Genomic DNA, 26,189 nt, shown 5'->3' with positions numbered 1-26,189 from the left:
ACTAGAAATTTGAACCTTTGGAGGGAAATAGAACTAACAGAAGCAGATTATTTGGTAACTGTGTAATAGTTGATACCTTGCAAGACAGAGATTCTGGGAATTGCATTTTAAAATAGAAGGAACTGTGCATTGATTGGCCATGAATGAATACATCTTAATAATTTACCCTCAATATCCAAAGAGGTAAGCTAATACTTTGTTAGACTGATTTCCTAAATTAGCAGTTCTTAGTTCTGAGTAAATCTTGTGAATAGTACCCATGGTTCCCCAAAATACCAGATAATCCAAAAAGCATAGTTGTGTTTAATGTTTTTTTGTTTTGTTTTCATTTAAGTGGCCCCCTTCCCCCTCTTCTCCTTGCCATGTAAATTATCTATGAGCTGGGTCAATTCCCTTGCTTCTGCCATCGTGGGCTCAGTTTTTCCATGCTTGTCTTAATTCGAAACTAATAAGAATCTAAGTATGAAATCATTAAGTATTAGAGCATCAGAGAAAATATGTGTGCAAGGTTCCATAATTTTTTATACGATATCACTTTCTCCTCCTCCTTATTCTACCAGTTCGCCTTCCTATTTAGTCATAACAATCAACTGATAATCAACTGATATGCTAATAATAGGAAATTGAGGTTAGAGTGTGCTGATGGAGATTCTAGTAGAAGGAATAGCAGAAATACCAGTGGCCATGCAAGTACATTGTATTTGGTTGGAGTATAGGATATACAAAGAAGAATAATGGGAAATAAGGTAGGAATTGTAAATTATGGCCTAATCATTGAGAGCTTTAGATGCTCAGATTAGGAATTTGAACTTCGTTTTCTGTATTCAATATTGATTAAAACTGATTAGAAAACTAGTGTGATGATAGCTGTGCTTTAGAAAGTGGACATATGGCTACATTTTTAAAAAATTTTGTTTTGGATAGCACTTAACTTCAGTTTGGATAACTCATCATCCCATTTGAACCTGAAAGTTGAAGATACCTGTGTAGAGTGGGATCCTACTGGAGGAAAAGGTCAAGAAAAAATTAAAGGAAAAGAGAACAAGGGCAGGTAAGCTAGTTCATTAAATCTGTTTTGTGGAAAAATACTTGTACATTGGATGTTATTTGACAATGTGTATTGAAATTCTTAGTCTATATACCAATATGATTTATGATATATTAGTAACAACAAAGTGAAGATTATAATACTGTTTGTCAGTAGCTGAATTTGTCATTAACGTTTTTCATTACTTGTTTCTTAGTTTCTTTCCTAATCTTCCTCTCATAATTTTTATTTCAGTATTCCATTTCTTTAAAGTTATATGTACAGCAACTTGAACTGCTTAGAGAAAAGTTCCTGGTATAATATCTGAATCTTAGACTTAGAGATCACCTATCTTACTGGAAGGTCTGCACTAAATGACAGCTTTTAGCACAGACAACCCCAGAGTCTTGACCCTGATCGGCAACCCAGTGAACCCAAGAGGCAGGCTCTCAAGGACCTTTTGTTACTGTCATAACTTATTTAAGTAATGTCAAAGTATAGGAGCCTGTTTCCTTTTTAACTGGAAATTTTTGCTCAACTTGGATGTAAATGTCATTGTAAGTTACAACAATAAACCAGAAAAATTCCTCAGCAGGCTTTTGATCTAATTTTATTATAAGCTGTTAAATTGAAGTTGTAAAACAATCTCTTAACAGTTGCCTGTTTTTATCTGACAGTGTCCATGTTACTTCACTGAAGAAACATACAAGGTGATGATCTGTGTCTGTCTAGTTCTAGGACTTAGTATAATCGAGCTTGGCTGAACAACTTTAATTTTTTCTTTTAACCAATAAGCAGAAGCAGCAGCCTTCATAAGCTAAAATACTGCTCTGTGTAGACTGTATTGGTAGCTTATGTTTTGAATTTACAGCATTATAGTGTGCTGCATATTATTTGGATTATATTGTATATGATAATACAGTAAGCTCTGCTTTAAAGTCGTTCTTGAATTATTTTCCCTCATCTGATTTTTTTTCTGCTTTTACTCATACCTGGCATCTTTCTTGTTGTACTGTGTAATCTTCAATATAGCTAACACTATAGCTTTGCTTTTATTTGTATTTGACATGAGGCAGGTTTGAAGATTTATGTATTTTACATAATTACCTAGTTTAAAAAGCATCAAGGATAAAAAATAAAGGTCATTGCTGAAATTATTAGGACAGTGCCAGAAAGATGAATTATTTCAAATTGCACGACTAATAATGTGCTTATTTGAAGATACCGCATATCTTTACCGGAAACCGTAATGTGTTCTCTTTTCAAAATTATCTTCCTTTCTTCTTTTCAGTTTATTTGCTCATTATTGGCACAGGTGATTTCATAGATAGTATATTATAAATTGTAAAATGCTGCTGGATTTAATAGGGTCTATAAAGTTTCATTTGGTCACATGGAAATTTTTAGACTGTGTATTTATCATTTCAAGTTACATTATTTCTTTCTCCTTTCCCCCCTTTTAATGGTATTTTATTTGTAGACTACTTCTGGAATGTTATATATGTTAATTTATTCTTTCCATAAATATTTATTTACTATAGGATGTTTACTGGATGTTGTGAAGTTTATAGTGATAAATACTATCTCCGCCTTCACAAAATTTGCCCTAACTCATATAGAGGTATATAGACAAGTAACAGTCATATATACAAGTCATATATAACAGTCACATATGCAAGTAACATTATCTGTAATGCAAGGTAGACATTATTTGTAATGGTAAGTGTGAATAAAGGAGTTCAGAGGAAGAAAGATGTCCAGAGCTGCCAGGTGTTGAGGTGGTCAGTTAGGAAAATGAGCTGAACTAAAAGTAATAATCAAGGCTTTATTGATTTGCTGTGATAGTATAAGCAAGAGGTCACAAAGGAAAGGGTGCTTGCTTCCCCAGCATTCAGTTTTCCCCAACAAAATGGCACTGGGTGAAGGTCAAGTGAATCACCACAGATCATAGGTAGTGGATCTTCTCATTGCCAAGAAGCCCCAAATAAAAGGCTCTTGTTGGTTTATGGACCTTATGGCCAAGAAAATGTGGGGGAGAGGTGGAGTAAAAAGTGGAAAAGTACTAAACCAAAGTGTAGAAAAATGTTTTCAGACCAACTTCCATTTCCCCTTTTCCCCCACCCTTAAGGAGGTCTACACAGAGGCACTTGAAAAGTATCTCAGCATAGGACCTCCCTCCCATAAGGGGACCTCTGAATAAAATGTCTAGACAAGGAATGCAGATACACATATGAGCATGGTGAGGAGAGGGGTGGAGTTGCAACTCCTTCTACAAACAATAATGCACTACCTGTGCACCAAGTCTAGTGTAAGGAGGGCAGCCTTCCCAACCCTGTTCCCTTAACCTGCCCCACCCAGGCCTGCCAAGTGAAACCTTTGTGTAGTAATTGCCTATGGTTGGGCCTGAAAGATAACACATAGAATTTTAGTCTGGAGCTTGGACTGCTCGGAAGAGTTATTTAGTCTGGTAGGATCTGGGAGACCTTCGTTAAGGAAGTGGTTCTTGAGCAAATGGAAGAATGTGTGTTATTTGCAGCGAGGTTGGAGAGCAATAAGAGGAAAGGCGGTAAAGCAGATTGTGTGAATTTGAAGAACATTTTGGCTATACAATTATAATGCTCTCTAGGGGTGAGAAGGCTACAAAGGCAGATTAGGACCAAATCAAGAACCTGGAATGCCAGGCTAAGTCATTTGTAGCCAGTGCAGAAGTACATGAAGATTTTAAAATAGTGGAATCAAAGCTAGGTTTATTTTGTAATAGTGAGCACTATGAATTGAGAAGCAAAGAGAACGTTTGGGAAGCTGGTAAAACAATCCAGACTATAGAGGTAGCAAAGAGCCTTAATTCAGACACTTAAGTGGCCAAGTTGTCTTTAAGAGAAGCCAGGTGAGGGCTGGGGTGGGAGGAGATCATGCTTGACATAAGATAATAATAGCTCTTGTACTTCTTGCAAAAATGGACTTGTTGGAGGCTGGAATGCTGCAATGGAAGATTTATCCTTATTTAACTTTTCCCTGAAATTAAACTGCCAATGTCAATAGATTATATGTTTCTTTTTCTACATGCTTCCCTTTATTTCTTTACTACTGGTAAGTTATAAATTTTTTAAAATTATTTTTCTGGTTATCAAAAGACCTCTTAACATATTTTGAAGCAATGTTAAGTGAAAATTTCTGTTTATTTATATGACTTGCACTTGGTATTTATTGTCCTGAATTACCTGCGAAATATTTTTCAAAATGCATGTTTTCTCCCAGCAGATATTCTGGCCTTCCGGCTGAGGAGATGAACTCTCCATGTGTTTTGAAAAAGTTTCCTGATTGATTTTGATTCAGTTGTGCCTCTTCAATTGACAATTACTGATTTATTACAAAATTCTAAAGGCCTATGTTTCTCCAATTTAGGACTATGGTTCAGAAAGTAGAGGTAGTCCTTAGTTAATAACATCACATAGTACATTTACTCAGTTGAGGTCGTTCATTTTATTCAGATATTGTATACCTATTCTGTGTACTGAGGATACACAGATGAGAAGATGTGGTTCCTGGCAACAGTTATTTCCCTTCCTTCAGCTACTCCACAGCCAAGTTACTCACTTGCCATAGCAGCCAAATACTGAGGGTGCCATATGGTAGATTGTGTAAGAACTGTCTTTTCATCATTGCCCTTTTAATCTCTGCCCCTTCTTAGGTAAGATTTGTTTTGTTTTACCTCAGTGATTCTTAGCCCAGCTGAGCAGCAAAAACTTGAAATTCTTAATTAAAAAACACAAACATGTTTCTCAAACCTGCCCTCCAGTGTTCTGACTTAGTAGTCTATGGTAAGGCTGGTAATTTGCATTTTTAAAAGTTCCCCAAGTAGTTCTGATGTCCAGCCAGGTTTGAGAACCACTGGTTTGGCTCATTTATTCCTCCTCACCCCCAATTACACAAGTACTCTAACCTCTCATCTCCTTTCATTTGATTCTCACCTAGTTACCCATAACAAATTTTTTTTACTTCCTTTGCTCTCTCTCAGCTGAAAAGCAACCATAGTCATGAATGTTAAGGGTAAGAATAATATTAATACCACCAGCAATACTAAAAAGCATTGGAGTTTGAAGTGAAGTTAGATACAATGGAGAGCTACTGTTCTGAAGTTATTGTATCCTGTATTCTTTCTCTAGTTATGAAACTAATTTTCTACAAATACTGACATTTAAGATTAATTAAAATTATATTTATTTTTGTATAATTACCAGTATTTGCAGTTGAATTAATTTGGATGGAGGAAGATTAATGTGTAATAATATTTTGGTGACTTTATGAATTACATAAATCTTTGATGAGCTATGCACTTCTTTTTTTCTAGGGGAGCATGTACTTCCATTTCAGATAATCAGTTTCATGTGAATTTTTGGAGAATAACTGTAAATCATACTGTTTTTGTATTGCATAGGTGTTCTCAATACCTAAAAGCTTTTTTGCTATAATTTATAAACCATATTAGAACAATTTTACTTTTATTCCCTTCCTTTTCATGTCTTCCTAATGTTTCGTCTAAAATATTGGTTTTGACAATTTTTTTTAAAGCAAAAGAATGTTTCCAGAAGCCTAATCTAAAAAGAGAAAGGTGTAGTTGGTTAAAGTGGGGAAGGAGCCCCAAAGCTGTCTCCTTCCCAGAGTCCTGCAGCAGCCTCAGTGGCATGTGTGGATTCCCTTGACTTCAGGACAAGAAAACTACCAGTTTCAGAACACTTTGTCCCCCAGAAGATCATGAAAGTAAGAGCTGTCCTTTTTTCCCCCAATTTGGGGGCAAATATAGTGTTACCTTTTCTCCTGAGTGTAAGATAAAATGTTTGAAAACACACAGATTTTTTTGCAATCAGGTTTTTAATATTGTCAACTAGCTTGTATAAGAATCAGAAAGAAAATTGTGATGCAGTTCTTTTTTTTTTTTTTTTTGAGTTAGTAAGTTGACAGAATGTTTACAGAGTTTTACTTTTACTACTTAATGACTTTTGAGAGTATTGTATTTAAGTATTAACTTAGAAAACATGGTCACACCAACCTTGAAGAAGTTAAAAATATATTTTTGGGCCAGGCGCGGTGGCTCACGCCTGTATCCTACCACTCTGAGAGGCCGAGGCGGGCAGATCGTTTGAGCTCAGGAGTTCGAGACCAGCCTGAGCAAGAGCGAGACCCCCGTCTCTACTAAAAATAGAAAGAAATTAGCCAAACAACTAAAATATATACAAAAAAAATTAGCCGGGCATGGTGGTGCATGCCTGTAGTCCCAGCTACTCAGGAGGCTGAGGCAGAAGGATCACCTGAGCCCAGGAATTTGAGGTTGCTGTGAGCTAGGCTGACGCCACGGCACTCTAGCCCGGGGAACAGAGTGAGACTCTGTCCCCCCCCCAAAAAAAAAAATATATATATATATACATATATATTTCTTTTTTCATATCCAGAATAAAGAATATACATTTTTCTTAATTTTTATTTGTTTCTGTCCTTTATTTTGGAGCAGATCCTAACAACTCTTCTGGGATTCTTCCCTCTCAAGTTTTGTTCTCCCTTTCCCCCATAGGAAGAAACTACTAACTGCCTACCTGAACACAAGTTTCACAGAAATTTTAATTAGGCTGTCTTTATGCACCTCTGTTCATGCTGTCTGTTCAAACAGAAATCATAGTCAGTTGCTTAAATGTCTTTTTAAAGAAATATTTTTACAAAAAGGACTTTTGAAGTTCTTGGGAAGAATTAAATTGTGTGAATGCTATGGTTGTACATCTATAATTATGCTACTTAATATCATTCACTAAAAACTACACAGTTGAAGAGGTGTTAAGTTCACTGTTTAATTTCTTGAAATTGTCTCATAAATCTGCTTTCTGACAGCAAGACAACATTTAAATAATGCAGATTGAGTCATGTGAAATGACTTTAAATTATATCCTTATTCTTGCCTTGCCTTTGTTAGGGATTTCTATTTCAGTATTAATAATAGCTTATTGAAATCTACTAAATTGATCTTAGGAATAAAAATTCTTGTACAACTATATTGGAAAAATGTTTTTATTTCTAATTAGTGGTGATAATATACTTATCCTTATTTCCCCTAAATAATAACTTTAGGATAATCTTGACCAAATTTTTTTTTTGTTTCTTAAATGCACTGATTCAATGTAATTAAAATCTTATTTTAAAACAAACTTGAGATTTAATCTATTTTGAGTTCTTGAGAGTTAGAAATCCCAATACTGTCTAGTTTTCCATAGCAGGTAATTTAATAAAAGGGGAAGTTAGGTTGGATCTTGTCCATTTTAGTAGGAGAAATACTTTATAATACCTGATATTGTCCTGTGCATGAATTTGGGCAATTGCTCTTTCTATTTTTAAGAAGAAAGATCCAGAACAAAAATATCTACTGCTTATAAAAAAGGTTATTTAGTTAATGATTATAAGAAGCCTGGCTTTGCCCTTGCTGTTATTTAAATTTAACTGCAAACAATGTAAGCAATAACCTGTTATCTTTCTTGTGTTCTTTCAGTAAGTCTTGTCTCACTTGGCATTGTTTCTTATTTCAACTGTGTGTTCTTTGTATAAGCCTTGCTCAATCTGCATGACATTAGTGTTTTAGCCTGCTTTGTATTGATGGCTTCTTGCATTTGAGTGTTTGTAATTGGCAACTCTCTTTAATAATAATTCAAATCAAATTGAATGATGTTATTTCTACAACCATAATTAGAAATCTTTTCAAAGGTTCCTTCCATAATTTTTAGTTTATGAAACATTTAAAACATAAAATATTTATTTTCCTTTTTGTTCTTGTTTACATAGAAGTGGTACACCGTCCCCCAAGCGGACATCTGTAGGCTCCAGGCCACCAGCAGTAAGAGGCAGCAGAGATCGTTTTACTGGGGAATCATACACAGTGCTGGGTAGGATAAAACATACTAGTTCTTTATTCTCTTAGATTAAAGGCATCAGAATCACACCGGTGCACTTATCGCTCACCTACAGCTAGAGTAGCTGCCTGTGTATTGAAAGATTGTTTGCAGAAGTTTCTCCCAGTTAAAGCCTAATTATTACTTTGGCATGGTGGCGGGGAGGGAGGATTGTTCTAATTGTCTTACTATTGATACTCTTAAAACTCTACTTCAGGCTGGGCTCGGTGGCTCACGCCTGTAATCCTAGCACTCTGGGAGGCCGAGGCCGGCAGCTTTGTTAGAGCTCAGGAGTTCGAGACCAGCCTGAGCAAGAGCGAGACCCCGTCTCTACTAAAAATAGAAAAGAAATTATACAGACAGCTAAAAACATATATATATATAGAAAAAATTAGCTGGGCATGGTGGTACATGCCTGTAGTCCCAGCTACTCGGGAGGCTGAGGCAGGAGGATTGCTCGAGCCCAGGAGTTTGAGGTTGCTGTGAGCTAGGCTGATGCCACGGCACTCTAACCCGGGCAACAGAGTGAGACTCTGTCTCAAAAAAAAAAAAAAAAAACCTCAACTTCAGCTTATGTAGTGTTCTCATATGTTATGTATAATCCTGGAGGGGGGATAGTAAGGAAGAAAATTTCTGAAGCGTTTTATATTTAGAAAAATAATTAAAGGTACTCTGCATTGAGTGTCTGTGTGTTATCATGATTATTTTCATAGAAAGAGTACTTGAATCAAAATTTTTGTGCCATTTTTGGGTTAAGTGATAGGTTAAACTCATGTGACTCATAAGGAAGAGATAAGAGTCAACTCTACTTTTCTAATCTTTTGTAGGAGACACTGCTATTGAAAGTGGACAACATTATTGGGAGGTCAAGGCCCAGAAGGATTGTAAATCCTACAGCGTGGGAGTAGCATACAAAACTTTGGGGAAATTTGACCAATTGGGAAAGACAAACACTAGTTGGTGTGTCCATGTCAACAACTGGCTACAAAACACATTTGCAGCAAAGCATAATAATAAAGTCAAAGCTTTGGATGTTAGTGTTCCTGAGAAAATAGGTGTATTTTGTGATTTTGATGGGGGTAAGTTCACTTATTTTCTTATAAGTTATGTCATCATAGTTGCTTGTATTTCAGAACTTTTCATTGGTAAGCATCTGTACAGAATTTCCATTAATATTGTGGTAAGGACATTTTTACCAACTAGGCTTTGATCACAAACATAATCTCAGTTCTAGACTTAACTGGAAGGGCATGTGATGTCTGCCTGGAGCCCTAGAAAAGCGCTCCTTAGATAATATATTAAGTAAGTCTGAAAGATTTTGCTGATTTTAGTCTTCCTCACTAAAGTTTCTTCTGTCCATTTAAATTCCTTCCTTACCATGTTTTAGTAGATCTTAGAAATTACCTAGTCCATTTGCCACACAGTATAAAAATCCTTATTACACTGTCTCTGCAGGTAGTTGCCACTTTGTTTTATAAAGCAGTATGTTTGTTTCATTATTAGACAGCTCTTGGTTAGGTGGTTTTTCTTAAACTGACTCACTTTGTCTCCCTATAACTTCTGAGATGGTTGCTCTTAAATCTCACCATCTGAATAAACACAGAATTATGTTCCCTAATTCATGCTCATATGGTAATCCTTATTTGTTAAAAACTACAGGTACTCACATTGCTTTCCTTGCCTGTTTTTCCAGACCATATGTTCTGTGTTATTAGCTACTTCCCTTATTTATCATTTTAAGTAACATTGTATCCAAATAATTGCATGAGCTATCAATTTAGTTACTCTAAAAAGAAGAAAAGTTAATTTTGGCTTGCATTTTTTTTAACTTATTCACTTTGAATCAGATAAACCATTTTCCTTAGGATAAATGGCAAATTTATTAGCTCACTTTTTTTTCTTTTTTGACTGCCATTTCCTTATCTTCTCTCTCCTTTCCCATAATCTGTGATTCCACAAAGAAAGTAGTGAGAAGTATGTTCTCCTAGAGCATAGGGTACAGCACGGGGAAGTTGTAATGTGTTATAGAATAGGATCAGATCCTTAGAGCCTTGAAAATAATAATAGACTGGTCTTTATTTAGTAGTGGGGACAGGTGATTCTCCACATTTTAGGAAATATTAGCAAGTGAATGGTTAAAGATGGAAGAGGTTACAAGTACAGAGAGCATAAGACTTTTCAGGAGGCAGTCTTCAAGCAATGTAGGGCAGGACCATGTCTGTTTTATTAACTATTAAATCCTTATTGCCTGGCAAGTGCTTTTTACATGGGAAGCCCTTAATAACTTTGTTGAGTGACTGGTAACAAAGACCTGAGCTATGGAGAATCAAGAAGAAGAATGGATTTGATTGTTTGAAAATAGAATTCATAGTACTTAGTAACTAAGTATGGATTGGGGGTGAGAGATAAGAGTTGAAGATGACTCCAGTCAGTGTGATTGTGAGGATGACAGTTTTGGGGGAAAATGAGGTGGCAGCAGGTCATGTGGTATATTTAGCAAGGATTTCGAAATTTAGTGCCAGAACTCAGAAGAATAGTAGAGCTGAAGCTAAATGTTTGAGACATCACAGAGTGGCTACTGAAGATTGCACACAGCAATGCACTTAAGCATTACTATTCTGCTGTTTACTAACTTTAGGATCATATGTGGGTTGCCTAATATTTTGAGGTAATGTATGTAAAGCACCTAGTGCTTTAATAGTGTGCATTAATGTTAGTTTCTTTTCTCTTCCTCTTTGGTTGCAGATGGTTTATTTAAGGGAGCATTGTAGAGAGAAAAGAGAGCCTGGACAAAGCAGCTGCATTCAGAATAGGAGTAAAAGGAGGAGATAGACGATACCATCAAGGTTAGGATACAAACCGAGAGAATAGTCATCAGAGAAGAGTTTCAAGAAGTGATTACAGTTGTAAGGAGGCCATCAGGTTGGACAATTTAGGATATCAGACAGAGTTATTTTAGGGCATGATCCTGTTGAAAGACATACTGTGAGGGGATTTTAAAAATTAACAAAGCTTAAGCAATGATGACTATACTGAAATTTCAGAGACTGGAGTATGAGTATGGCTTCAAGTAGTTAGAAGACAAAGTTTAGGAGAGTAAACCTTAAATGGTGATATGATTTAGGTAGGCTAGTTATAGCAAAAATAAGGAGGAAGAAATGGCTTTAGTTTTTACTTGGCTAATGAAACTATTTGTTAAATAATAATAATGAAATAGTTTATAGTTGACTAAGTAGAGTAGAGCCAGATTATGGAGGCATTATGGAGGTCTTGAAAACCAGGGGAAGAAAACTGGATTTAGGCTTTTCCTTAAGCATGTTTACTACTGATTTTCAAGTGAGTATAATTAAATCCACTCCTTATAGTTTATAACAAAAAAATTAATGCCAAAGTACACATGAAGTTATTTTTTGCATGATTATATGTTGGACTTAATCAGATGTGGTTTTTCAGTATAATAAATTGGATTTTTTTTCCGTTTCTTTTTAGGTCAGCTTTCTTTCTATGATGCAAACTCAAAACAGTTGCTGTATTCCTTTAAGACAAAATTTACTCAGCCAGTACTACCTGGTTTCATGGTTAGTACCTAATTTATGTTTTAATTATTTTGACAACTTTAGGGGGAATAATCTATGTTTTATATTTGGGGACACAATATCTTATTTTTTCTTCATATTCCTCTTCCTTTCTCCAATTCACCCTCTCCCAAATCTGTGATTGTCTGTATATTTTTGGTATATTTTATTGAAGTCATTGTTAACACATTAAAGTACACAAATTGTAAGCATGTAGTTTGATGCATTTTCATAGGACTGCACTTGCTTTTGTAACCAGCACCTTCATCAAGAAGTGGAATATTACCAGAACCTCAGAAGGCCCCTTGTGCCCATTTCCAGTCCCTAATGGCCCTCCACTAAAGGGTAACCATTATCTTGAGTTTTATTACCACAAATTTATTTTGCCTCCTTTTCAATTTCATATAAATGGGATCATACAATATCTTTTTGGTTTGACATTGTGTTTGTGAGATTTATCCATATTCTATGTGGTTGTAGTTTATTCATCTTATAGCTATATAGTTGTACATTATATTACTATATTACAATTTATTTATCCATTCTAATTTAGTTGGATACATGGGTGGTTTCCATTTGGCAGCTTTCACAAATAGAACTGCTATGAATATACTTGTTCATGTCTTTTGATAAATATATATACATTATTTCCATTGAGTATATATTAATACCTAGGATTGGGTTGCTAGATCATATGGTAGGTGTATAATCAACTGTAGTAGATACTGCCAAAGAGTTTTCCAAAGTGGTTGGTTATACTAATGTACAACCAGCCGTATCTGACAGTTTGAGTTCCTCCATATCCTTGTCAACACTTAGTATTGTCTTTTTATTTTAGTCCCTCTAGTGGGTATGACATATTACATTATGGTTTTAACTTCCATTTCCTTGGTGACTAGTGCTATTGAGCTCCTTTTCTTATGTTTGTTGACTATTTGGATATATTCTTTGGTGAAGTGGGTATTCCGGTCTTTTGCTTGCATCTCTATTGGGTTGTCTTTCTATTTCTTATTGACTGATTTGTAGTTCTTTATATAGTCCTTTGCCAGATACATTTAGTGCAAATATCTTCTCCACCCTGGCTTTCCCTTTCCTTCTCTTATTGGTATCCTTTGATGAACAAAATTTGTTAATTTTAATGTTGCTTGGTTTATCGACTTTTTCATTTATAGTTGGCGCTTTTTGTGTTCTGTTTAAGAAATTGTTATTCACCCTCAAAGTCATAAAAATATTCTTGTGTTTACTTTTAAAAGCTTTACCATGTACATTTAGATATAGACTTCATTTACGATGCAAGTACATTGTAGAATTGATGTGTTTGGTATGAAGAAAAAGGTCAAGATACATTCTTTAATTTCACATTGATATCCAGTTATTCCATTTATTGGTCCACTTATTGAAAAGATTATAGCACAGTGTCATCTTCATACAATATTAGATAACTGTCTTTGTATACACATAATTTCAGATCTGCTCAATTTCAGACTGATTCACATAAGAAAACTCATGTTGCTTTTTACAAAATGAAAAATGGTTTTGAATTTATTTTTTAAGCAAATGCTATTGCTTCTTTCAACTCCTCATCCCTCTGAATTTCTCCATAAGGTTAGACTACTGTGAGGAGTTCTGGCTCTAGTTAAGGTCACCATTATTCTGTCTAGAACTTTCCTTAATTTGAGGGCTATTTCTACATATCAGGATGGTATCTTTCAAGTGCAGACTTTTGAATATTTGTATGTATGTTCTTTCATCATCACTCCTAGCTGTAACCCCTCAACTATGAGGAGCAAGTACTCAGAGTATGTGTGGGTTTCAAATACAGTGCTTTTAAATCTCACAATGAATAATGATTATTTACTCTAGATACACTAAAATCTTAAGTTTAAAACAATGCTGATAACCAAGACTCCTACATTTTCACTAAAAAGTAGAAGTGAGTAGTGAACAAAGTTACTGTTCATGAAAAAATACTTAAAGATATTAGAAGGATTGTTTCTGGGTTTTTTTTCCTACTTTGCTACAAATATCTGCTATATTCTGTATTTGTGGCTGTTTTTCCAAATTGGTCAGTCAGGGACAAATTGTTTACCGTATGGAACTCAGAAAAGTTATTTTTTTCCCTAAGTCTTAGACATGCTTTTATAAAGAAATAGATTTCATTTTTAATTTGACTCTATCTCATGTAGATATATATTACATTTATTCATTGTTTTTTCATTCCAAATAATGAAATTAATTATATTAATAAATGTCATAAGATACTTTAGAAATTAAACTGGTTAAATTTTTTTTTCTTTCAATGAAGGCCTGCTTTTATTGACTAAGTAAATGACTATTAAATGTTTTATGTACAAGATTAACTTTTTAAGTCAGTTTTACTGAAGTATAATTTACGATGTTATGCAGTTCCATTGGTTTTGACAAATGCATATACTTGTATAACCACTACCATAATCAAGATATATTAGGTTAGTGCAAAAGTAATTGCAGTTTTGGACTGGATTTTAAATCATTATAACTAGGCTCAAACACATCTTTATTAATCAAAATAGGAACCATTACAATCAACACACTGTTGCCAACAAGAAATAAGTTTGTTTATTCCTGTAGTGTAAAAATCCATACTTAGGGATTTGATGAACTCATGGAAAGAATTCTCTACATCTTGCTGGTTGTGGAAGTGTTTTCCCTGCAAAAAGTTGTCAAGATGATGCTTGAAGAAGTGGTAGTTGGTTGGTGAGAGATCAGGTGAATATGGCAGATGAAGCAAAACTTCGTAGCCCAATTCGTTCAACTCTTGAAGCGTTAGTGGTGCAACATATGGGTCGGGTGTTGTCGTGGAGAATTGGGCCCTTTCTGTTGACAAGCTGCAGACATTGCAGTTTTCGGTGCATCTCATTGATTTGCTGGGCATACTTCTCAGATTTAATAGTTTTGCAGGGATTTAGAAAGCTGTAGTGGATCAAACTGGCAGCAGACTACCAGGAGACCATGACCTTTTTTTGTTGCAAGTTTGGCTTTGGGAAATGCTTTGGAGCTTCTTCTTGGTCCATCCACTGAGCTGGTCATCACTGGTTGTCTTATAAAACCCCCTTTTCATAGTATGTCACAATCTGATTGAGAAATAGGTCATTGTTATGTAAGAGAAGAGAAGACGGCACTTCAAAATGATGATTTTTTTTATTTTTGGTCAGCTCATGAGGCACCTGCTTATCAAGCTTTTTCACTTTTCCAATTTGCTTCAGTTGCCAAACAACCGTAGAATGGTCGGTAGACCTTGAGTTCTTGGGCAACTTCTTGTGTCCTTGTAAGAAGATCAACTTCGATGATTGCTCTCAACTGGTAGTTGTCAACTTCCGATGGCCAGCTACTGCGCTCTTCATCTTTAAGGCTCTCGTCTCCTTTACAAAATTTCTTGAAACACCACTGCACTGTACGTTCGTTAGCAGTTCCAAATGCATTGTTGATGTTGCAAGTTGTCTCCTGCTTTACATTTTGAACTTGAATAAAAAAATCGCTCAGATTTGCTTTTTGTCTAACATCATTTCCATAGTCTAAAATAAATATAAAATAAACAGCAAGTAATAAGTCATTAGCAAAAATACATAAAGTGAGAAATGCACATTAAAATGATGTATAACATAACCACATTTATTTAAGAATGTATTGCAATATCAAATGGCAAATGTAAACAATGCTAAAACCTCAATTACTTTTGCACCAACCTAATCGAACATTTTCATTGCCCTAGAAAATTCCTTCATGCTCCTTTGAAGGGTTCGCCTCCACACAACCAGCCCTAGCAATCAGTAATCAGTTTTTAGTCCATATGGTTTTGCCTTTTCCAGAATGTCACATAAATGGAATTGTATGTAATCTTTTAATTCTGTAGCGTAATGCATTTGAAATTCACCCATGTTGTTTTGGTGTCAGTGTTCCCCTGTTTTTCATTGCTGAGTAGTGTTTCATATACATATGTATTAATACCACAGTTTATTCATCCATTCACTAGTTGAAGGACATTTGTGTTCTTCCTAGTTTTGGGCAATTATGAATAAAGTCACTCTAGACATTTACAAATAGATTTTGTGTGAACATACGTTTTCACTTCTCTTGGATAAGTACCTAAGAATAGTAATAGGGTTGCTGGATCCCATGGACAGTGTATGTTTAACTTTATAACAAACTACCAAAATGTTTTTGGAAGCGTCTTTACCCTTTTTGCATTCCTATCAGCAATATATGAGAGTTCATCATATCCTTGCCATTATTTGGTATTGTCAGGTTTTTTGTTGTAGTTAAGCCATTTTAATAGGTGTGTTTGTTGTGGTTTTTTTTTTTATTTCAAAAGTTTCACATATTTTTTTGTTACACAGATGAATTGTGTAATGCCTGAAGTCAGGGCTTTTAGTGTACCTGTCATTGTACCCAATAGGTAGATTTTTATCCCTCACCCTTCATTTTTTTTTATTTGCACTTTCCTGATAACAAATAACGTTTAGCATTTTTTCGTGTGCTTATTTGCCATTCGTGTAATTTTTTTGGTGAAGTATCTGTTAAAATCCTTTGCTCATTATTTTAGGAGTTGTTTTCTTGAGTTTTAAAAGTTCTTTATGTATTTTGGATATGAGTTCTTTATCAGATATATGCCTTGCAAATATTTTCTCCTGGTTTATGGCTTGCTTTTTCATTTTTGGAACATTTCAAAGAGAAGTTTTTCATTTTGATATAAAGTCCAGTTTACCAGTTTTTTTTCCTTTTATGAGTAATGCTTCACCCAACTCAAGGTCACAAAGATTTTCTATGTTTTCTTCTTGAAGTTTTACAGTTTTAGGTTTTACATTTAGATCTGTGATCCATTTTGAGTTAATTTTTGTATATGGTACAAGGTATGGCTTGAGGTTTGTTTTTTTGCATAGGGATGTCCAATTGTTCCAGTAGCATGTATTGAAAAGACTAATTGTTCTCCACTGATTTGCCTTTGCATCTTTGTGGTAGATATTTTGAGGAAATATTTTTCTAAATCATTTAAATAATTTCCAAAAAGTAATATAGTAAATTTATAATGAGAGGGTTGCTTTTGTGTTTTGGGAGTTATCATTACTGAGCCTGCTAGTTTTGAAAATTTAGAATGTTAATTATATAGTTTTAAATTTCATAGGTCAGTAGATTCTTTAGTGCAATAACCTAGTTACTTAGTGGATATTAAACACTTAAGGATATAATTGAAAGTGGGAATACTTAAACAACTTCTAGAATTTCCCTTCCCTTAAGTTTGTGCCTACTACATACATGGTAGTTGATAATAGTTTAAATGATCCGTATTTTCATGTTTTAATTCTCTTGACTGTGTTCCAAATCTATTATTTTTCAATTTATTGAATCCTAGCTGTTCTGTTCACAAGCACAAAGCAGTTTTTATCTTTCATAAACATATTCATATCTATGATAATAGAAGATGGCAAGTATGTCTGGATATTATCATTTGCATTTTTCTCAGAAGTTCTTTTAAAAGAATTATAAAAGGGTTTTTATTCTTAACAATATAGGGAAGAAACCAGTGGATTTCATTGTTAACAGAGGTGTAGATTCCTATAGTCTTGGGCCACATCTAATTATCAAAACCAAAAGCATAATTGGGATAAGGAAGTTGGTTTTTTGTGAAGGTTAACATCAGTAATAATAGCCATTATCTTTTGCCTAGATTAATCCAATTTAGTCTCTAAATTTCTGTGCCCCTGAGTTCCCATCTTAGGTGAAGCTCCATTGGGTTCTGCTACCCCAAAGACTTACTCTGGCCTCTGTGGTTCTAAAAGAAGTTCTGAGTTACCCTTTCCACTTTCTCTCAGCTCACATATGAAGGTCATCAGTTTGAGACTTGTTGATGTTCATGTTTGTGCCATTTTGCCTTTCAAATGGAAATTTAAGAGTCATTGAAATTCTAATTTGATTTGAAATCTCACTGAGGCTTTGTTTTTGTCTTTTGTAGGTTTGGTGTGGTGGACTTTCTCTGAGTACTGGGATGCAGGTTCCAAGTGCTGTGAGAACACTTCAGAAAAGTGAAAATGGAATGACTGGTTCAGCAAGCAGCCTGAACAATGTTACTCAGTAATGTCTGAATATGTTTACCCTCCCTCTTGCTTGGGTGGCCTTTTCTGTGCAGTTACTAATCACAGAAATTTGTGAGTGGTGACAGTCAGGTTTGCTATGTTCTGCTTTGAAGCCTGGAATCTGTTAGCATTAAGCATCTAGTATGAAGCATTTGCAGGAACCTACTGTGCAATATCATAGAAGTAAGGAGATTTCGATCAAGAAACTGATGTTTTGAAGAGTAAATGAGGAAAAAGACAGTGTTTAAATATTTACATAGAAAATCATCTTTGTGTTTTTGGATTACTTTGGCTCTTCTAATATGTTTAATCACATATGGTGGTAACCCTAGGGCCTGGGATGAAAAGCTTTTAAAATTTGCCTTCTTTCCTCTATATTTTTTTCTTTTCTGTCTTATCACTACCTATTCTTTAGTTCTTACACTGAAGCTTTAAAAATACAAACACTATAAGGTTTTCTAAAAATTGGAATCATTGGTTGGGGATGATAGAAAGGTTTTCTTACAATGGCATATTTTTCCCCTTTTATAAATGAATTTTACAAAATTACCCTCTTGTTTATTTACTAGATCATATATCATTTTCTCTTTTCCAAAATATTGTGAGATTTCTGTTGTGGTTGTAATTCAAAACAGAAAGTGGATAGGAAGAACTTGTAGACATAACAGCTTAAAAATAAAATTTCAGTTTTTTACCTGCAGTACTGACACAGTAGCAAAGGGGCATTCTTTTTATGTTGCCCTACTTAGACTTCTTTCCATTCCATCACTTTGGATGATGGGTAGGATTTTTAAAAGCTTTATTTTCTTATTTTGTTGTCTGGTTTAATCCCATCTTTAATAGTTATCTTTGGTGAAATTCTCACTCAGATTTGGCACTGATAATAATTATGCCGATTTTTAACATCTCTAGTAGGAATGAAAGCTTATAAAAGTTATGTACAGGGTAGGAAAACCTACACTACTCAACTTTTATCTAAGAAGGATTGGTTATATAGGGAGATGTCTAAAAGTATTCTTTACTGAAGTAATTTATATCTTCTTTTTAACATAATAAGATATGGAATGATTTAAACAGTTGTTTTGGAAAAAAATCTACTTTATCTGACTTCATTGACATATGACTTTTTCAAAAACCATTCAGAGGTTAGTTTTCTCTCATTGCTTTTGCTACATTCATTTGCTTTCTAAAGGAGTGTAATTCTTCCAAAAATTGACACAGACATATTTCTCAAACTTGGGGAAAATATATTAAACAATAAGTAAAACCCATGGTTACTGAACAGAACATAACTATTCTTAAAAGGTTGATTAAAATTTGTAATTCAAGTCCTTTGAGCCAAACTAAAAGCTGCAATTACAGTATCTAAGAATTCCTTGGGGATTTTTATGAGGTCTGCATTTGTATTTTTCTTAATTTTTGAAACTTTTAATTTCTCTTGTTGACTTTCTTTCATTCTCATTTAAAATATCTTATGCTATGACAGCCTTCTCCCAAGAAGTAGTCACTTCTACTTACATTTGAGTTGCTTTCTACATAAAGGCCTGTGTAATAACTCATTCTCTCTTAAAATTTACTCCTGATCGGATTTTTTTTCATTGATAAAACAAATCTAAATAAGGATTTATTTGAACTGGAGTAATATTTTTCCAGAGGACATTCATCTCTGCACACATATTGGTAATTTTAAAGATTATAAGGCAGCTTACAAAATGAAGTATATTAATAGACATTCTTTTGATTCTCCAAACAAATATAATTTTGGTTTTTTTCCTTATAAGGATTTTGAAAGAAATCTTTGGATGTTCTAAGGAAAGAGAAATTTATAATTCCCTCTCATAGGCTCAAACCTGAAAGCAGTAATTTAGCGGTCGAGTTGCTTTATGTGAATTTTAGTATATTTTAGCAGAAACGACACAGAAAAGGCCAGATGTTCTTGTAGAAAATTTTTTACTATTATGTCTTATAATTGTGTCTTCTCATTAATTCAGTGCCTTTTTCCTCCAAACATACTCTTGCTCCATGCCCCATGCAGTGTCAACTGATATTAAGCCAGAGAGCATTATGTTATAGTGGTAAGGGCCTTCCTTTACAGGGGCATGGGGAAATGGATATTTAATCAGGGGCTGGAGGAGTGCATATGACTCTTGTGCTACTGTCATCATTTGAAACTCTTCATAAAAAAATTTTCTAGTATTCATTTGGAAAAGGTATTAATTTCACTGAGGAGGTTTGATTTCTGAGAGGTTTTGTAGTAATAAATATAAATCCAGTAAATCCAGAGCCCCAAGTTCTCATCACATGTTGATACTTGATTATTAAATTATACTACTATGACTTCAGAATAAGAATTTGAGGATTTCCTCTTACTGTGCTTCTTCTTAAAGGTCTTTAAAATTAAAGAACAAAATGTGTGGTTTTTTAGTTTGTTATACATGTTTTTAGTTTATTTGTTAAGTTAAACTAGAGAATGTTTGTCACCCTCATTTTCAAACTAAAAAATAATCAAATATAGTGCCTATTTAAATAGTCTCAAAATACGGTAATTATTAACTTGACCATAATATATAACATTCTCATTGACATTTGAATTTAAAAATATTGAGCTCTTTTGCTCATTTAATACATTGTGGAAAGTTGGTAAACCCTTTCAAACATTCTTTCTTGCTTTATTTACTTTTTGTTTTGAGTGGTCAAACATGATTGCTTTCTATAAAGGAAATGCATGAGAGGTTGACTGTAGTGGATGTGTCACAGGTGTAAAAAAATTATGTTTTATAAGAACATGTATTTAGTATGGCGTTTCTCTTTTAGCAGTTGAATTGTAAACCCGTTTTATTAAACTGGGTAAAGAAATGAAGGAGCTGCCTTAAGCACTTTAGAAAAAATTTTTTTACAATTTATTTTGACTATTTTGGCTGACCACATTATGTCTTTAACTTTTGGTAAATATGTACATAACAAACACTTAATAACTAATGCACATAGAAATTTAATATACCACGATTCTTTTAATGTTCCAGGTATAGGTAAAGTATTAGGGACATGGCTATCTGTACAAAGGTTTAATTGATGGTATTTCTACCATTTTGACAAATTGTGAAATGCTGCTGTACAACTAGACTTGGCCTACTTACTCTGTTCTGCAAACAGTAATTTTCCCCCATGTTATGAAAAGAGCTATATTGGTTTGCTTTTATTTACTCACTTATCAAATTAAAGCATGAACAATACCATGTATAATTTGATTTTTTTTTGTGACTGATCCTTGGTGGTATAAATAATGGAAGTAAATATTTGTAATAAAATCTTTTAATTAGGCTGATATTCTATTTCAGACTTATCTAGAATTAGTTTCTCTCTATATACTTTTTCCACAGAATTATTTATGTATTTTTACTGTTTCTTTTGGAAACAAGTGGGAAAAAATCAGAAAAGGATATATATGGAAAATGATTATTTCAAAGAGTATTAATTTCAAAAGGTGTACCGTCTTACTATAAAATATGTGATTCTAGGCTAAAAAATGACAGTATTTTCAAATAATAGTTATTTTTAAAAAACATATTTGTTAAATCAGTATCCACTCATTGGCTAGTTCATACAATAAATATTTGAGTGTATGGGAGTCAAAATTTGATTACTTTGTATTCACATTTTCAAAGCTGGTGAAGTTTGATTTACTGTGTATATGTTTTGCAGCTTTTGAGTAGTGTGACAGTTTACATCTTAAAAATAATGTTCTGCTAATAAGTTTAAAATAAACTTGTTATAGTTTGTCAGAAGAAATTCAAATTAACTGCATATAAAATGGTTCACTTTTATATAGTCACATAAAATGGGTCTGAAAAAGTTTCTTCCTTGATTTTATTTTTACACTGGATATATTCTTTTAGGGGAGTTTATGGTTAGCATAAATTTATTCAGTATCCAGGTAACCATAAAGTCATTTGTTATTTTTAACCAAAATGTACATTTCATAATGCTGGCACTGGAGTATTATAAGAGATCATGAATGTTTTCTTAATCATCACAGCAAGATTACCTCATGTTCAGTATAGTTTTAGTTTTTTGTGTATCTTACAGTATTCACATTATACAGTTTGTGATTCTGATATATCACATATGATAACTTTGTTACCTGGAATATTTGATGAACCTGAATACTTTAAGCATTTTGAATTAGTTGGCGTTTAAATGGATTACATTTGGTATATGTTGTTTTCATCGAAAAGATACTGTTGGACATGCCAAATAAATGTTAATATTGGCTTATAAATAAATACTAGAAATTGCCATAGAACTTTTCTCCTCATACTACCCAGTTATTAAACTAAAAGAGTGTTTGTTATTTCTGGGTCAATATAAGGTACTGACTTTTGATTCATAATATTTAAACTATGTTAAGTTTAAACTGATATGTTTTCTTAATGGTACCCATTCAATATAAGTTGGTCCTTGGGAGTGGTCATGTAGAGGATTTCACAGTATGTAGGGCAGAAGGTAGGTGAATGTGTTTGCTTTGGCTTAGAGCTTATTAAGTTTGGACTAATTTTAAAATAAGTCAAATTGTAAGTGATTGGTAAAAGCCATTTTTGTTAGCATTGGAACTTTCTGGAGAACATAAGGGCTATGAGAATGAATTTTTTTTTTTTTAACATTTCCAGTATATCTAAGGCACCAAAGCACTGAGTCTAATTTACCTGTTAAGGGAGTTGCTTTAAATCAACTTTATAACCAATTCATACTATAAGATATATAATAGCTACAGTTGTAATTTATATTAAAAGCCACTAATCTTTAAAATCTCTGGATATAATATAAAGAAGATTTTGGCTTCATTTCTTTTAAAGTATTTAAAATTAATCACCTTAGCTTTACTATATACTTGATTTGTGACCTCTACATAAATCATCTATCATCTTTGGGACTCTGTTGCCTTATTTATAAATTAATTGTTACTTGTTCAGCCTACCTCACAGGGCTGTTGTGAGGAATAAAATGAAATGGAGTATGGAAATTGCTACAACAACAGTAAAGGACTATGTAAATATAAGGTGTTATTTTTAGTTAATGGATTTAAATGTATACTTCTAGATGAAATTTGATAAAGCATGTGCTTAAAGTGGTATCACCAGTGATTTCAAACGTAATTTAAAACACAAAAGCCCCAGTTAAAATACCTTTTAATATTCATTTAGTTTGTGCATGACTTGTGGCCTTTTTATATTTTCTCATCAAGCCTATGACTTAGGCTTTCTAGAGCAGTAAAAGTTCTCCCACAGCATTAGTGTGTCAGTGTAGAATAGCAGCATAAACAAACAAATGAATTAAGCTACATTTCCATCCAGGCATTTGCACTTTCAATTTAGGGCTGCTCAGTGCCACATGCAAAGAGTGAATGTGGCCTGAATAATTATTCCCAAAGAACCAAATGGTTCAGCAGTTTGTTGTCACTAGATAAATGATACAAGGTGAGCCCACTGAACATTTGACAACTTTATTGCATTGTCATTTTAAAAAATATAAGATGAAGCATTTCAAAACCTTGTTAATTAACCTGGATATCATTTAGTATCTCTCCTGACATATTTGTTTTGCTTTAAATTGGATTTATTAAATGGTTTACAGGTTATCTTAATCTACAGATTTGGAATGTCTATTATCTGGACATGGTTTTGGTATGCAGTTGTAATAATAAAAATTTATTCCTCAGGTTTATCCTTTAAGTTATGGATGAAGACCATTAATGAACTACTTATGATGTACTCAGTGCTGCAAAATAGTGTTTTGATAAGCACATTGCCTCGTTTTCCTTTGAAACAAGACAAAGCCTTTTTAAAATGTTTTTTTAACTTTAAAATAGAGTATTCAAAGTGGAGTAACTTGTATGTTGCAACGATTGTATGTTCTGTATAGAATGTCCCATGAAGTTTTTACAAAAGCACCTGGAATATCTCACTAAAAATTAAACTTTTTTTCCTGCTTTCTTTTGCATCAGTGCTTGATTTTATTAACTCTTTTAAGTATCTACAATGTGCTGTTGGGAATGAGAATATTCCAAAGTAACAGTCTTTGCTTAAGAAGCTTACATTTTAGAGCAGTGCTGTTCAACAGAATATTATGCAATGATGGAAAGTTCTATATTTGTGCTGTCCAATATAGTAGTCACTAGCCACAGGCAGCTATTGAGCACTTTAAATTTGGCTAGTACATTGAGCAACTGAATTTTTTATTTTAATTAATTTAAATATAAAGAGCTGCACGTTGCTAATAGCTACTGTTTTGTACAGTGCAGCTATAGTTGGAAAATGCTATAAGAAACTATAACATAAATTATGAGTTTAGTTTCTTTCTTTGGATCTTGTCACATCTTGGGTTACATTTGGGTAGATGGTAACTAAGAGACTCAGAACCAGAACCTAAATCTTTTTAAAATTCATATTCTAACTTGAAACCAGTTTAGAAGAAAACAGAACATCAGTGATGAAATGAGACTGGAGCTCTTTTAACTAAGATCATTTTCATCAAGAGAAAAGTGAAGGGAGACTGGATAGTCTTGAGTTACAAGGAAAGGAGTGAACAAAGATATTAAGAAACCAGTACCCTCATATAGAAGATGGAGTGTGAAAGGGTTCATTCCTGGAGACACAATTCAGCAGCATCAAGATTTTAAATGCACATATCCTTGAAAAGTTAATTTCCTTCCTAAGTATTTCTCTTACATATATACTCAAAAGTAAGCCAATATTCATTGCGGCATGACCATAACAAAATACAAGCAATCTGAGTGTTAACTGAAGAAAGACAAATTTGGATGACCTTGGAGGCATTTTTTTTTTTCCTTTTTCGTAGCCAGGGAAAGAACTGGCTCAACAGGCCTCAATTATCTCAACAAAACAATGGACTACCAGAAATTTGAAGGCTCCCCTTTTCTAACTTGCTTCACCAGCAAACTACCACTGCTATGTGTAGTGGTCTAGATATATTCTGCATATTCCCCTGCCTCAACAAATGTTACAAATATGTAGACCATTATTGGAGTCGGTTTCCTTAATTACAGCCTTTTCCTTGGTATTCCAGTCCTACTGTGTCTGGCTGGGATCTCTATGGGATAAGAGCTCAGGATATCATGTACACTATACTTCCTTGTCCAAGTTTTTCCTTATTAAACACCATTTTACATTTATATTGCATGGTTCTTGTAGTTTATTTATGCCCCTTTTGCACAAGGTCAGCACAATAGGAGATGGTTACATTGTGGTGTTTTCATGTAACCCTAAATAGCTGTTAATGGATATGCTATTAATGGAAGGGTATCTGTGATATTATGAAATATAAAGTCATCCAACAGTATATATAGTATGATACCTAAGAGTGTGTGCACTTATACTTGTTTAAGAGGGGACCATGACTTGATCCCCATGCTCTTGCTGTGCCTTTCTCCTGGAATGAAAAACTGAAGAAGCCAAGGGATTGTGCCTACTTGGAGTCCATGTTCCTTTACCCATTTCTACACTATGCACCAGATAGCCAGGACACCAGAATTCTCTGCCTAGTCAGCCCAAAGCTTGATTCCAGGACATAGGCAGGCCTCTTCCCCAAGTCCATCCTAAACAAAGACTTCAGGTGTATACACCCCGATGTTTGGTAGTTTGTGGGAAGTATGGATGGAGCTTGGATGTACAGACTGAGATGTCCACATGCATGCATGCCAGGACCCTTGCAGCAGGCTGAAACTATTAATAAAGAGACCCAGGGGCCCAGGGTAGGATAGGTCAACATAGTTCTTATGCTGTCACTTTCATGTCCGAGGAATTTGATAATTCCATATTTGAACCTAGATTTCTGTTACTTGGGAAGAAATATTTGTCAAAGTAGGATATAATATTTTATTTGATAGTTAGCTCTCAGCTATTTAGACACTTAAAATATGTCAGGGTTGGCCTCCATTTGTACTCTTGCCCTAGACCCCACAAATGTTAGGAGTAGGTCAGGATGTTTGCAGATGTGCACAGCTGAGTGCTTTTTAAAAGATGAATGTTTACTAGTAATAGAGATTGTTATCAATCCTTGTACCCCTCCTTCAACTGTATTGGCTGACCAGATTAAAGCATGCTGACTAATGCTTGCTGTGAGCTGAAGGCTCACAGCTGACCCTCTGTAATGCTTGAGAAGTACTACTGCCACCAGTTGAGTTGTATTTACCTTGAGTTAGCTGTTTGTTCCCAAACTTATTTATGCCGGTGGCAGTCATTGTAATTATGTACTTTAAATATATAAGCCAATGAAGTGAATATAAAAAGTTACTTACAAGGAAAATGGGGGATTAGAGATGAAGAGCTTAAAAAACAACTTAGTTGTGTCCAAGGTAATTGTAAATGATAGTGGAGGATTGCCAGGAAAAAAAAAATTCCAAGACACTCAATTCAGAGTCCTTCACTTGTATCTTAAGTTCCTGAACACTTTACAGAAGCAGAAACTAGAAATTATGGATGATGCATTGTATCTGTGGTTTTTCTAAGACTAGTTGGTCCATACTTAAAAG

At 34.1% G+C, this 26,189-nt stretch overlaps 1 protein-coding gene across 3 annotated transcripts in view; it reads left to right on the top strand.

Moving 5' to 3' along the window:
• Positions 1-23,614, top strand: part of FSD1L (fibronectin type III and SPRY domain containing 1 like) — a 67,238-nt gene extending 43,624 nt beyond the window's left edge. The window contains exons 9-14 of one of the 3 annotated variants that reach the window (XM_045563107.1): positions 925-1,051; positions 1,705-1,737; positions 7,850-7,950; positions 8,784-9,035; positions 11,446-11,534; positions 17,521-23,614. In XM_045563107.1, coding sequence (XP_045419063.1) covers positions 925-1,051; positions 1,705-1,737; positions 7,850-7,950; positions 8,784-9,035; positions 11,446-11,534; positions 17,521-17,643 — 725 coding nt within the window. In that variant the 3' untranslated portion in view covers positions 17,644-23,614. Of the gene's footprint in view, positions 1-924; positions 1,052-1,704; positions 1,738-7,849; positions 7,951-8,783; positions 9,036-10,701; positions 11,403-11,445; positions 11,535-17,520 lie in introns of those variants that run through there. The other 2 variants (XM_045563108.1, XM_045563109.1) reach the window with 2 other exon arrangements.
• Positions 23,615-26,189: the final 2,575 nt, after the last annotated feature.

This window comes from Lemur catta, chromosome 10, assembly GCF_020740605.2.
Source record: "Lemur catta isolate mLemCat1 chromosome 10, mLemCat1.pri, whole genome shotgun sequence".
Taxonomy (NCBI): domain Eukaryota; kingdom Metazoa; phylum Chordata; class Mammalia; order Primates; family Lemuridae; genus Lemur; species Lemur catta.
This window is presented reverse-complemented; position numbering and strand designations above follow the sequence as displayed.